General features: G+C 43.2%; 1 protein-coding gene across 1 annotated transcript; it reads left to right on the forward strand.

Annotated features, from left to right (window-relative positions):
- Positions 1-3,704: 3,704 nt before the first annotated feature.
- RBMX2 (RNA binding motif protein X-linked 2) lies at positions 3,705-13,236 on the forward strand. The gene is made up of 6 exons (XM_070951690.1): positions 3,705-3,789; positions 6,800-6,915; positions 7,667-7,718; positions 8,592-8,721; positions 9,746-9,926; positions 11,902-13,236. The coding sequence occupies exons 1-6, from the start codon at positions 3,785-3,787 to the stop codon at positions 12,303-12,305; spliced, it is 888 nt and encodes a 295-aa protein (XP_070807791.1). The 5' UTR covers positions 3,705-3,784; the 3' UTR covers positions 12,306-13,236.
- The last annotated feature ends 1,682 nt before the right edge of the window (positions 13,237-14,918 follow it).

Genomic DNA, 14,918 nt, shown 5'->3' on the forward strand with positions numbered 1-14,918 from the left:
CACTTGGTTTGGGTGTAGCTTTTTCTCTGCCCCCCCCCCCCCGTTGAAACCCGTTGATGGTCATTGAGGGGTCCTTGGTGCTCTCTGAAGTTGGCTGTTTTCTTTCGATGTTTCATTACTCAAACTAGGTAACTTCATCAGTGCCCAAACTACCCAGTAGGTAACATCATCAACATTGATGGTGTTACCTACTAGTAGTTTGGGCAATGAAATGTCTGCAAGAAAACAACCAAGCTCAGAGAGCACCCAAGACCCTATAGTTGTCCTCCTCCTCCTCCTCCTCTTCCTCCTCCTCCCCATTCCACAAACCACACTCCCTTCTAGCACTGATGATGTTAGCTAGTTGGGTAATGAAACGTCTGCAAGAAAACAAGCTCAGAGAGCACCAAGGACCCTTCATATCAACCCTGAGCTACAAATATTCTCCTTTATTGGATTGTAATTGAGCCCACACTTTCAGTTGTGACCATCATAAAGTGGGTCAATATGGGACCATGCCCGATTTTATGACCTTGCTGCGGCAATCGTTAAACAAATGTGGCAGGCGTGAAGGGTAAAATTCTTGAATTAAAAAGGGCTGCGTTGATGCCGTGGTTAGAATGCAGTACTGCAAGCTAACTCTGCCCACTGCCAGGAGTTAGATCATGATCGGCTCAAGGTTGACTCTGTTTTCCATCCTTCCCAGGTCAGTAAAATGAGGACCCAGATTGTTGGAGGAAATAGGCTGACTCTGTTTAGAGAAGGCTGTAAAACACTATGAATTGGTATATTATTCTAAGCGCTATGGCTATTGCTAAAATTGTTTGCTATGGGGCAGTTTTTGCTGGAAACCCTAAGTCAGGGGTCAGCAACCTGTGGCTCTAGAGCCACATGCGGCTCTTTGGGCCCTCTGCTGTGGCTCCCTGTCGGGTGATCCCACCACTGGCTGGCCCCGCCCCTCGCCCTCCCCTCCCAGTCACTCCTAGCCTGGCCTAAGAAGGTAAGGGTGATGGCAGGGAATGGAGAAGTGGCCAGGGCAGAGAGAGAGAGAGAGATACAGAGAGAGGGGGAGAGAGAGAGAGACATAAAGAGGTACAGAGAGAGAGGGGGGAGGGAGGGGGACAGAGAAATGTCAAAGGGGTTTTGTGGTTCCCGGTGTTTTTTAACAACTGGTTCTCTGCCCTAATGACGGGCTGGGAAGGTGGCCTGGGTGTGTGCGTGTCATGTGACTGGTGGAAGTGAGTGACATCGAGCTGGCCACGCCCACCCATGTTTTGGGGCTCCCGGTGTTTTCTTTTCTATGGGAAACGGGTCCAAATGGCTCTTTGAGTGCTTAAGGTTGCAGACCCCTGCCCTAAGTAAACACCAGTTTCCAACAAAACTGTAAATTGTGTTCAGATGACTACAAGATGCTGCAAACGGTCGTAGATCTGTGTCGGTAGTTGAGAGTCCCAAATGTTGTCACAGGGGGATGGAGGTGGCACGGATATCGTAACTGGGTTGTAAGCATTGGTGGGATTCAGCCAGTTTGCACCACTTCGGGAGAACCGGTTGTTAACTTTCTGAGCAGTTTGGCAAACTGGTTGTTGGAAGGAATCATTAGGGCAGAGAACTGGTTGTTAAATTACTTGAATCCCACCACTGGTTGTAAGTCCTATTTTTGGGGTCCATTGTAACTTTGAAGGGTTGCTAAGTGACCAGTCATAAATCAAGGATTATCAGTATGTGTTGTCTGGCCTGCTCAGTTTCCCTGGCTAAATTCACCTGACAATGACCCGGTTCACACTTGATACTAAATCTTATTGTTAGTTTATTGAATGAACCATGTTCAATTGGACAAGATGTAGTTTATCAATGGGGGGGGAAAAATCACATCACGGCCTATGAATCTAGGTAGCAAGGACAATTTAAGGCACATTTTCCTGACTGGTTGAAGGCTGAAGTCCAGTTACTTGTTTTGCTTGCAAACGATCTTGCAAAAGTTCTGACACAAGCATGTGACAGCCAATAAGAACATCTTAACGGAGCTAAGTTGTGTGGCTTTGCGCACCTCCTTACACCAGACCCATCAACAAGAGGTCTGAACGGCCCTGGTTCTTGTGGCTTCTTTTTAATGTTTGAAAAATATATTCTCATTCGTAGATGAGAAGTCCCTACAGCAGACCTTTATAGGGTTATCCTCATGTAAGATACATTCTTAGATTTGTGGCCACCCATATCCGGAGGGCATCAGGCTACGAGTGTTTATATGTCTTAACAATTCATAAATTCTCTGTCTCTCTTTTTTTTTAAAATCAAATTTTATTGATCTTTTCTTTCACACACATACATTTTTTATGAACAGAGTATTGGTTGTATCATATCTTATACAACTTATCATATCCAATTTCATTTTACCTAGTTACAAATTTTGCCAAAATATTCTTTTTCCATACTTTTTTATCTTATCTTAATACTTCTATACTTATTATATAAACAACATCACCCTCCGCCCTCAAATCCTAGTTTGTTAACATTATTTCAGTTAGTTATCTTATCCATTGTTAATCATATATATTTTCTTTTAACTTTCATATTGATTTGTTCTTCATCCTAATAAATTTGAACATGTTCGGGGTTGCCTTTCTACCATTTAATCTCTCTTGGTTTACAACAATTCTCCTTCTCCTTCTCCTCTCTTTCCCTTCCCTTCCTTCTAGCCTTTTCTACTTTCTTCTTTCCTCCTTTCCTCCTCCCTCTCTACTTCCCCTTCTTTTCCCCCTCCCTTCCTCCCTTTCTAACCTTCTCTCCTACTCTTATTTCCCCCCTTTCTTCCTCTCCTTTTCCCTTTCTTCTATTCCTCTCTCTCCTTCCTCTCTTCTCCTTCTTCCCTCTACTCCTACTTCCATTCTCTCCATTGTTGTATTCATTTTCAATTCAATATTTTCCACAACACCTATGTCTCTTTTTTAATCATGATGGTTAAGGTGATGGGTTTGCTTATCAAAGCTTGCTTTATTGGTTTACCAACAGTAATTTGGAGGAGAAATTTTGTATTCTCTGCAATGGAAATGTAAGCTGTCCTTAGAGTACCAGGAGACTAAGACCTTCACTCATCTTTCTTATATGCATTGCTTATCAAGCTATTCAAGCCATCCAGTCTCATTCTGTCTTTACTAATACACCAGTAGATCTGATATACTGTAGTTTAATTTTTTTGCTGGTCCAGCTAGGTAGTAAGCAACCAGTTATTCTAACTCTGAGATTTATTTGGATCTTTCCCATGCTTTTTTTCCTTTTTATGCCAACGTCTGGTTATTTTCTGAGATTGCATTGATCAGAACTATAAAAACTATTTGAAAAATATCAGGGCTAGTGGCCACATCCACATTGTTCAGGAAGAATTATAAGAATGAATGATGCATGGTAGGCAATAAATTCATATGCACACGTGGTGTGCCATTAAAGCTACAAGAAGTGATTTTCGGAGTATTTCGACCGCAAATGCAATCAGTTTGTAAGTTTCCAAGTCGAACTGCAGAATTTTCACCATCGAGAAGCGAAGTGCTAGACCGGCAACCTCAGAAAATCGATCTCTCCTGACCGGAATTTCAGCTTTGGGTTGCTCTACCATGTCTATCTCTATGGTTCCCTGAGGAACGCCAGAGGGGAAGAGAAATAGGAGAAGAAACGGAAGGAAAGGAAAATCTCCATTCATTACAGCCCAGGAGGCTCAGCCTATCGGAGAGAGGGAGAGGCGGGCTCACGCTTGCGCAGTCCAGCGGGCTATAGGACGCATGTGCAAGTCCAGGAAGACGCTTTGAGGATGAAGTAAGTGGCAGTTGGATAATAACAAAAAATAATAGTAGCAATTTTTTTTTTAATGGAAAAGGGAAAAGTGGGAGCAGGGCTTCTTTGGGGATAAGTTTTCAACTTCGGAACTCTATGGTGAATATAGCGTGGAATCGATGCAATACTAATGCGGAAGAGTGTTTCTGGGCATATACAGAGTGCGTTTTCATCTAGCAATACTAGAATAACAAAGAGTTGGAAGGGACCTTGGAGGTCTTCTAGTCCAACCCCCTGCTAAGGCAAGAGGCACTAATAATTGCCTTTTTTTTTCTTTTGCTCCAGTTAAGGATAATTTTTGATCTACTAGGATGAGTATATCATATTTATTTTATTTATTTTATTTTATTAAATTTCTATACCGCCCTTCTCCCGAAGGACTCAGGGCGGTGAACAGCCAAAAGATAAAACACAGAGATACAAAATTTAAAATAGATTAAAACAGATTAAACAATTTGGCGAAATTTTAAAAATATCCCATAATTAAACAAATTAAAATTAGTGTTTAAAATTTAAATTTAAAAAATTTTAAAAGGGAGAAGATTTAGGCCAGGCCAGCTTGATGAAATAAAAACGTTTTACGCGCGCGACGGAAGGTGCGCAGATCCGGGATCCTCCGTATCTCCGGGGGGGAGCTCGTTCCAGATCGTAGGTGCCCCCACAGAGAAGGCTCTCCCCCCAGGGGCCGCCAGTCGACATTGTTTGGCCGACGGCACCCGGAGGAGCTCTATGGGAGCGTATTGGCCGGTGGGAGGCTATTGGTGGTAGCAGGCGGTCCCGTAGATAACCAGGTCCTATATCTGTATATAGGGTAGAGGGCAAATATAGTATCAGTGGGCTAAAAGTCTGTAGAGATTCTCAGCCATTCAGGTCATGGTGGTCCCAAAGGTGCTTTTTCAGGAGGCGACTGGATTTTGAAAAGAAACAAAACAAAAAAACTAAGGAGCCTTGGTGGCGCAGTGGACTAAACTGCTGTTAAAGTAGCACCAGCTGCCTGCAATTACTGCGAGTTCAAATCTCATCACGCTCAAGGTTGACTCAGCCTTCCATCCTTTTGAGGTAGGTAAAATGAGGACCCGGTTTGTGGGGGCAATAAGCTGACTTTGTATAAAATAGAACACCGCTCGGGGAGGGCCAAAAAGCCCTACTAAGCAGGTATATACAAAAGTATGAAGGCTATTGCTTAACACATTGTAAGCTGCCCTGAGTCTCCGGAGAAGGGCGGCATATAAATCGAACTAATAAAATAAATAAAAATAAATAAAATAAAATAAAACCCAAGAAAGTCCAGTTGCCTCCTGAAGAAAAGCACCTTTGGGACAACCATGACCTGGATGACTGAGAATCTCTACAGACTTTTAGCTATACAATTTGGGATGAACGCCCTTGGAATGGTGTGGGAGTAGGAATGGATTTCCAGAGGGGAAAAAATTGCAGACTACAGGAATCATTTGCACTACTCAGGTGACCCTGAAGACACAGATAAACCTCCAGGTGGCCTCAAGGACTCTCTAAAAAGGATGCAAAGGACCAGCTGTCTGCAAGGAATATAAATCCTTCCATTCCCCACTATCCTGTCAGAGCTGAAGAAGCTTCTTAGATGAGAAGCAAAATGTCTTCAAAGAAAAAAACAAAGTCCAGTTGCCTCCTGAAAAAGCACCTGTGGGACAATCATGACCTGGATGGCTGAGAATCTCTACAGACTTTTAGCTATACAATTTGGGATGAACATCCTTTGAATGGTGTGGGAGTAGGAATGGATTTCCAGAGGGAAATAAATTGCAGACTACAGGAACCATTTGCACCACTCAGGCGACCCTGAGGACACAGATAAAGCTCCAAGTGCTTTAACGACCCTCCAAAAAGAGGTCATGCTTTCAGATCTATATGTAGTTTTATCATTTTTTTCCAGCCTTGTGTATATTTTTGTCCAATATTTTCTTGCTCTTGGGCATGTCCACCGCATGTGATAATATGAACCAGATGTTTGATTACACTTCCAACATTTATCCGATCTATTTTTAAGCATAAACAGAGATATTTTTGCTGGGCATTCTGCCAGAAAAATATAAAAAGACTGCATATTTGATTTTGCATATATTAACGGCAGCTACAGTTGTATTTGTGCAACAATGGAAAAGTGATGAGATCCCGTCTGAAGAGGATGTACTTAAAAAAATATTAGATTGTGCAGAAATGGATAGATTAACACTTGCTGTTAAGAATAAAGAAGAAACTGATTATTTTTTTGATATGGGACACATTTGATCAATGGCTGGATAATAGAAACAGAAGTTAGAAAGAAAGAAATATAAAGGGAGGAAATGGTACAGAGGAGAGTCGTTAAAGAAGATGATGTTAAATGTTAAGTATTAAGGTTATTATATCATACTCTTATATTAATATGAAGGTGATGACTAAATATAATGAAGATGTATAAATATGACTATCTAAATATAATTGTACCCAGAATACACACTGTTGGATGAAAATTGAGTGTTATATAAATAAAGCAAATAAAACATTTAAAAAAAAATAAAAGGAGGTCATGCAAATTTCCATTTGTCTGCAAGGAATATAAATCCTTCCATTCCCCACCATCCTGTCAGAGTTGAAGAAGCTTCTTGGATGAGAAGTGAAACGTCCTCAAAGAAAAAAAAAAACAAAAGTCCAATTGCCTCCTGAAAAAGCACCTTTGGGACTATCAGTGGGCTAGAAAATGGGGATGCCCGGGTTCTAATAGGTATGTCCATTCAGACCCCCTTTTTCAGCTGTCTTGGTGTGGTGTGGGCAGTAGAGGTGGAGAAATAAAATGTATGTATGTAACACTGATCTCTGGGATGAAGTTGGGATAAAATGAGTCAAGGTAAGTAATTATTGGGATCACCATCTCTTCCTGGAAGGCAAGAAGGAATTGTGGAAGGAATTTAAAAGGAATTGTGAACTGTAGATTAAGACTTATTGTTTTTTTAATTCTTCTTTCCTTCTCCAGCCCATTAACCAAAGTGAAGCTGATCAACAAACTGAATGAGCGTGAAGCAGAGCTGGGAGTGCAGGAGAAGGTCTCCTGGCATGCCGAGTACAGTGACAGCGCCTGGGTATTTGTGGGTGCGTGGTTGTGTTGTGGCCTGCCAGCGGCCAGCAGAGCTGGCAGCAGATTTGGACAGTGAGGAGGTTGGGGAGGAACGTGGGCCACTCCTGGAGTCTGGGGAAGGCTCGGACGAGAGCTCTGCGTCGGAGGCAGAGAGGGAGCCAAGGCCATCTGGTAGTTCTTTGCTGCCTCTGGAGTCTCCGGAGTCTGACATCAGCGAGGCAGAAGAACAGCGTGAGCCTGTTCCCAGTGTGCGCATGTGCAGATCTGCCAGGAGACAGGAACAATTAAGAAAACAGGGTTGACTTGGGAGTAAGGCTTGGAGATGATTGGCCCCTTCCATAAGACAAAAGAGAAGTGAATGGGACGTGAGCTTTTGCAGGAAGCAATTAGTTCATCTGGTCGGTAAAAGCTGTGGGAAAGTTCTGTTTGACTCTGTGCTAAGTTTGGCATTGCCCTGTGTGTGGCAATTAGTTCTCTGGCAGCATTCCAAGGGAGATAAGGTGGGTGTTTGTAAACACTCTCCTGCCAGACTGTTTGATAAGCTTTTTGGACCGGGAATGACAATAATTCACAGGCGTATGAATTAAAGAGGTTTGCCAGGACTAAGTTTGTGCTGTATACTTTCTCAGGAAGCCTAGGTCAGAACAGGTTGTGCCTAGAAGCATCTTCCCCTGTCAAGCCCCTGCAGCATCGTAAACTATGATTAGTCATACAGGAAAATGGCTAAACGTTTAATAATCACTTCCCTTCTTTTCTCCTTCTTAGGTGGATTGCCATATGAACTGACCGAAGGGGACATTATCTGTGTATTTTCACAGTAAGTAAGAACAAGGAAAACTTAAATGAGAAGGTGTTTTGTTGGTTTGAGATTGCTTTAATGTTGCTTTTCAATTAAAACCAAAATATAATGCAAATAACAACAGTTAAGGGGGAATAAAAGGGTAACTTGTGAAATTAGCTTTAAAAGTTTACCATGAAATCACATACATCTGTTTGGAAGCGGCTGCTATTGAACTGAATAGTGTTTTCTTCAAAATCGTAGTTTTACCAATGATTTTGCCAGCCCTTGTCTTTACCTACTGCTAGGGAGGTGCTGTGCTGTTACAGGCTTTTCAGTATAAATGTGGAATTCCCTCTATTGGGAAAATCCACGTGGACACCTTTTTTTTTTTTAAAAAAAGCTCTGAACAGTAAATTTTATTTTAGCTAAACTGATGCCTTTAGTTTTTACTAAAAGCATCAGTTTAGCTGAAACAAATATGAAAATAATAATAATCTTGTGTTTTGTTGGAGAAAACCCAGGCATTTTGGAACAGCATCTATTCCAGGGCAGGTTTTTTCCTGAGATTATTTGTTAAAGCAGATGTTTAGAAAATAAGTAATATTCTTGCATTGCTTTTGGGAGGCTTATGAATGCTTAAAGGTTACCTAGTTGATTGAAACTGCTGGATAAGATGTAATCTAGTAAAATAGCTCTTACTCAGTGTATGGAACAGGGCTACAGTCTTTAAGCCCTACATCAACATTTGTATTTTCTCAAAGTAGAGTCCTACGGGAGAAAGGCGGTATAGAAATATAATAAATAAATAAATAAATAAAATCATCCCATGCTTGTTCCATTTCCTTTTTTTTTTTTTTTTGTTCTTTAGACCCAAGGCTAAATATTGTCAACTTCCTTTTTTCTGTTCAGGTATGGAGAAATTGTGAACATAAACCTGGTGCGTGATAAAAAGACAGGGAAATCCAAAGGTTTCTGCTTCATTTGCTATGAAGATCAGCGAAGCACTGTTCTTGCAGTTGATAACTTGAATGGGATCAAGGTTAGTTTAGCCATTGGAGATCCTTTGGGTATTTTGCTGCTCAGATACAGCAAAACTGGGATGCAGCTTCACACAGAATATATATATAGAAACACCAAGGCTTCTTATGAAAGGATGCATTGAATTTATGCAGGGCTTCCTGGATATAGCAGAAAGAGAACAGCAGGCAGAAAATCCTCTTTTCATATCGGCAAAAATAAAGCCTCTTTCATAATAATTCAGAGATTATCTCAGGCTTCACTGTGTCTTAAGACAAAATCTTAATTGCTTATATTTGATGGTTACCTGCTCATATACCACATTTTTCAGACTATAAGACGCTCCAAAGTATAAAACGCACCTAGCTTTTGGGGAAGAAAACAAGGGGAAAAACAAACCTGTGTCTGCCTCTGAGCAATTTACCTCGTTGTAGCAAACAGCCTGGTCAGCTTCAGCACAGCCTGATTTAGCACAAGCAGCTGATTGGCAGTTGGATCTGCCTCCTGGAATACCACCTATCAGCTGTTCAAGGCTGCGGGGATCCCCACCATTGCTGCTGCTGCCTATCGCCGCCTCCGTGTACCCGATTTTTGGCCTCCACGCGTCCCGTTTTCCACGCCGCCTGGAACGGGCCAAAAATGGGATGTGCAGAGGCCGAAAATGGGATGCACGGAGGTGGCGATAGGCGGCAGCAGCGATGGGCAGCAGCAACAGTGGTGGAGATCCCTGCAGCCTGGAACAGCTGATAGGCGGTATTCCGGGAGGCCGATCCAACCACCAATTAGCACAATTTAGCACAATCAGCTGCTTGTGCTAAATCAGGCTGTGCTGAAGCTGACCTTGCTGTTTGCTGCAACAAGGTAAATTGCTGGGAAAGGGTGAGGGCCGAAGGGTGGGCGGGGCTTCGGCAACATTCTCTGTATAAGACACAGACATTTCCACCCACTTTTGGGGAGTGGGGAAGTGCATCTTATACACTGAAAAATACGGTAGCTTCAATGGGAAAAAACATTGTTTCAGAATGTTTGTAATTTCATGTTTGCAGATAAAAGGAAGGACAATCCGTGTGGACCACGTGGCCAACTACCGGCCACCCAAAGATTCCGAGGACACAGATGAGATTACGAAGGCTCTCCGAGAGAAAGGATGCGGTATTAAAACCCCTCCTCCAAGTTCAGCTGAACCCTCAGAAGATGAGGAAGTGGAAGTAAAAAGGCACAAGAAAGGTGAGAAGTCTTTTTTTTTGTTGTCTTTCTGTGGCCAGAATTATACAACCTGCAAAACTCATAGTTCCTTTAATCACATTTGATTAAGTCACAACTGACTTGATTCACACAACGTGCGGTGCTACAATGTGTCTTATTTGAACAAGGCTGTTGTGTGTTTCTATGCTGCCTGCAAATCTCAACTTGAAACCTGTAGGAAGCTTCCAGATGTAGGAATATACAAGGTGTGAGCATTTCAATGACGAAGAATGACCTGGAGGTCCAGAATCCTGTTAGTTTTCTGGCTTTTGAATTATATCTGATTAGAGTGGATTGTACCTGCAGAGTGGTGCGGTGACCTAGAGGTGGGGCTCTCGCCTCACAATCAGGAGGCTGTGAGTTTGATCCTAGGTAGAGCAGATATTTCTTTCTCAGCACGTATTTTTCGAAGTATAGGACACACCGGAGTATAAGACGCAGCTTAGTTTTTTGGGGAAAAAATAGGATTAAAAAAAATCTGCCTACCAGGTATTCATCTGGCTAGCGTCCTTAGTCTGCTTCAACACATTAGTTTGCTGGTTTTTTATCCCCTGCTTAGGGATAAAAAACAGCTTCTAAGGCACAGCTGAGAGGAAGCAACAATGAGAAAAGCAGGCAAAGCACGGGGAGATCGCTTCACTCGGCTAGCACATAATTAGGGCTGAAAAAAAGCTAAAGAACAGCTGAGAGTCGGAGCAAAGCATGGAGTTAAAGCACAGTGGAGAGTCAAAGGAGCAGGCAAAGCTGGGAAGATCGCTCGCTAGTGCATCATTAGCACCTCGTTAAGGCTGAAAAAAGCTTGAAAAAAGCTTCAAAAAAGCTACATTTGGAGTATAAGATGCATTCAAATTTTCAGCCTCTTTTAGGGGGGAAAAAGGTGTGTCTTATACTCCGAAAAATACGTTATATCTGCTGAACAAAACTCTGCATTGGCGACAGGAAAGGCATCCAGCCAGTAAATGCTCTGCTAGCTCCATTCAGTTGCCCAGACTCCACCCCGTAAGGGATTATGGGATTATTAAATGATGAGAGTAGATTGTACCTGCATCAAGATACATGCGGTTTGTCAGCCTCAATTAACTGGAGGATTTTTAGAGAACCAAAAACATCTTGGCAAGAAGGAGAAAAGTCCAATTCCCTATTTTTAAAGGTTTGTTGTGACATAAAATATAATTGAGCATTGTTTCTCATTCTGAGCAACTTTTAAGATGCCTGTACTTTGGCTCGCACACTTTCCCAGCTAAAATTTGGGGAATTGAAATCCACACATTTTAAAGTTGTTTGAAACTGAGCAAAAATGAAATAGAAAGTGCTGGTCATTTCCGTTAGAGGCGATACAATAAATATTAGGGTTAACAAGTCAACATTTCTGGCTAAGCAGGAGAAATACAAAATTAAAGAGAAAAATAAAAAAGGATCAGTAGATTGGGGCCAGATGATTTTAGCAGCATTCCCTCTCAAAGCATTTTGAAAGAAAGCTGTATGCCATTTGAAAGCTAGGAAAGAGTGTCTGGAAAGATGGAATATCAGGAAATATATAAAGGAGGCAGGGGTGAAATCTACTTACCTTCCCTATCAGTTCGGAAGTGCACACGTGTGCGTGGACCCTCTGCGCATGCGCAAATCCTTCTGCGCATGTGCAAAGGGTAAAAAACAGGTTACTTCCTGGTTAAAACCAGGAAGTAACGACGACCGGACGGGTGGGCAGAGCCTCGCGCTGCCGTCACTACCGGTTCTCCGAACCACCCACCGCCATCGCTACTGTTACGGCCCGAACCGGTCCGAACCAGTAGCATTATCACCCCGAAAGGAGGCCAAGAAAAGCGTCTGAAGTGAGAGGTTTGTGGAAATCCTTTTTTTTTTTTTTTAATTTGATTTATATGCCGCCCTTCTCCAGAGACTCAGGGCAGCTTACAATGCGCTAAGCAATATTTGATGGCGTTTCTTGTACTTTCAGAAAAAAAGAAAAAGAAGAAGAAAGAAAAGCGAGAGCATCGGAAACATCCGAAAGAGGAACCTGCTACAGATGTGCTTTTCTCCAAATCCAAGATTAAAGTGGAAAAAGAGGACCCGGATTATGAACGCTATGCTAGGACAAACCAGGAAACCTGGGGCAGCACATCTGGGCACCGCCACCAGAGTAGGATGTCACAAGGACACGAGCTCAAATATGAGAGTGGGGCAGAGCGACCTCGAGAAAGAGGCTCAGAAAGGGACAGGCACGAGCGCAGAACGCCCTTCAGCGAGCACAAGAAAACAGAGGCCGTGAAAGATAGACACTACTCATCAGGAAGCAGATCACGTGATCGTTCAGAAAATAGAGATAAGCCTTCCTGGGAGAAATCCTCAAGTCGTTATTAACTCAACTGCTGTGTTCTCTCCTCGCACATGCGAGAAAGTGCTGCTGTAGGCTGTGTGGTCAGAACATTGGCTGTGTGAAATAGACAAGGGGGACAGTGCAACATTAAAATTTAAAAACTCAGGAGGAAACTCTGGTGTGCTCTTTGGAGCAGCGGTTTGTCTTTCCAGAAAGGAAAACCACCAAAAAAAAAAAAAAAACCCCACCAAAAAAACCCAGGCGCTATTTTGCCTCCCAATTGCAGTAAAGGTCTGATATTCCAGATGCAAAGCAGGACTATGAACCTTCTGTCCCCACCTCAAAATCTAGGCTTTTAATAAATCCACTTTTGAACCGTTGCTATGTCTGCAGCATCCCGTGCCAAACTCATTTCTGCTGCTCGGTCTTTTGCATTTATCCTCCTTAAGTTGCGGTACAGAGGCGTGATGGCTTCAAAAGGGCCGGAGAATAAAATAGACTAGAATTCTTTATTGGCCAAGTGCGATTGGACACACAAGGAATTTGTCTTTGGTGCATACGCTCTCGGAGTACATAAAAGAAGAGATACATTTGTCAAGAATCATAAGGTACAACACTTAATGATAATTAAGGAAACAGTCAATATAAATCTTAAGGAGACCAGCAACAAGGTTACAGTCATACAGTCATAAGTGGGAGGAGATGGGTGATAGGAACGAAAAGAAGATTAATAGTAGTGCAAACTTAGTAAATAGTTTGACAGTCTTGAGGGAATTATTTGTTTAGCAGAGTGATGGCATTCGGGAAAAAACTGTTCTTGTGTCTAGTAGTTCTGGTGTGCAGAAGGTCTGTGCTCTAGCAGTTTGAGTCCTACCGTGGGATGGGGTGAGCTCCCGTCCCTTGCCTTTGCTCCTGCCAACCTAGCAGATCAAAAGCCATATAATTATAGGTAGATAAATAGGTACCACTTTTGTGGGAGGGCAACAGTGTTCTGTGTTTTGCCGTATGTTTTGCACTGCAGCAGGCTGTCATGCTGGCCACATGACCGCCAAAATGTCGTTGGGCAACACGGGCTCAGTGGCTTGAAGAACGAGATAAGAGCACCGCCTCCTAAAGTCTGCTACGACCTACGAAGTAAAACCCGCAGGAACACCTTTGCCTTTGCTTCGTTGTAGTATAACTATGTCAAGGGATGAGCAGTCTTTTCAAGACAGGGGCTGCATTCCCTTAGCTAAGCGATCAGGATACGCACTCCTGAGCTTGACTGGAGCAAAGCAGAAACTTCGGTTCATGTTCTCTCCAGTGGTGGGATTCAGCCAGTTCGCACCAGTTCAGGCAAACCCGTTGTTAAATTACACACACACACACACTGCTATCAAAGTGGATCCTGGGCGCTACACTGTAATGGAGAAACGAGCAACGGAGCAGCTGGCGCGAGGGAAGAAGGTCGCTTGATTTCCCTCCTTTTTCTCCCTGCTCCTCCTTCCCTCGCGTTGGCTGCTCCGTTTCCCATTTCTCAACTGCAGCGCAGCGCCCAGGATTCACTCCGATAGCAGGAGGGGGGAGGGTAATTTAACAACCGATTTGCCCTGGATCATGTTGGCCATCGCGGAAGGCTCGTCCCACATATGTGTGGCAGAGCTGGAGGATGGGCCACGCCTGCCACGACCGCCAACCTGACCCTGGGTGAACCGGTTGTTAAAATTATTTGAATCCCACCACTGGTTCTCTCTCATCCCAACATTCATTCATTCACCTTGCACACAGGTGCACCCATACTTCTACTCCTGTCTCGGTGTGTATCTGCCAGTTTATATTCTCTCACCCTCTCTTTATGTTTGCCGGCTCCTTTCCTGCTTTATTTTTTCTGTTTTTGTTTTACCGGCAGTGGTGGAAAATATAGACAACACGCTGTTTCTGTTTCCAGCAGCAGCTGATTTATTTTTTTCCCCCTGATAAGGGAGATGTGCCGTTTGCAGCCTTATCAGGAGCAAAAGGCCCCAGGGAGTGTGACTTAGGCCCTTATCGCCACTAGCTAGGCTACTGAACACATTTTAGATGCCCATGCTTTTGAACATTAGTCAAAAACCGCATATCAATACAAAATGCAGCTGCCCACCTCCTGGGAAGTGATAATCCTCTCAGTGTGGTGAGCATTGCATTGGCTTCCAGGCACATTTCAAAGTGCTGACTAATTGATGAAGCCCCTTTGATCCCAGATTTCTTCAAGGCTGCCTCTGTATTGAAATTCACTTCTTCTGGACCTTTCTCCCAAGTGGAGATGCAAAGGTTAGGGGAGGTAGGAGCTCACCAATAATGTGTTTTGGAAGGGAGGAGGCTGTCACCTTGCAGAACAGTTCCTCCCCCCTCCCCAAATGGCTTGGTTGTTATTCACTTTGGCATCCTTGTAGTATTGTAGGTAGTTAAGCAGAACTTTTCTAGGCCTGGCTAGGTGACTCAGTGGCTAAGACAGAGCTTGTCGATTAGAAAGGTCGGCAGTTTGGCAGTTCGAATCCCTAGTATAGATCTCGTGCACGAGCAGGGGGTTGGAGTAGATGACCTCCAAGGTCCAACTCTGTTACTGTTACAAATAACTTGCTGTGCACATTGGGAATGACAATGGTGAGGGTTATTGTTCATTGGCCAATGAACACTGC

The sequence above is a fragment of the Pituophis catenifer genome, unplaced genomic scaffold, assembly GCF_029215685.1.
Source record: "Pituophis catenifer annectens isolate HBS135680 unplaced genomic scaffold, rPitCat1.0.hap2 SCAF_11, whole genome shotgun sequence".
In the NCBI taxonomy this organism is placed as follows: Eukaryota; Metazoa; Chordata; class Lepidosauria; order Squamata; family Colubridae; genus Pituophis; species Pituophis catenifer.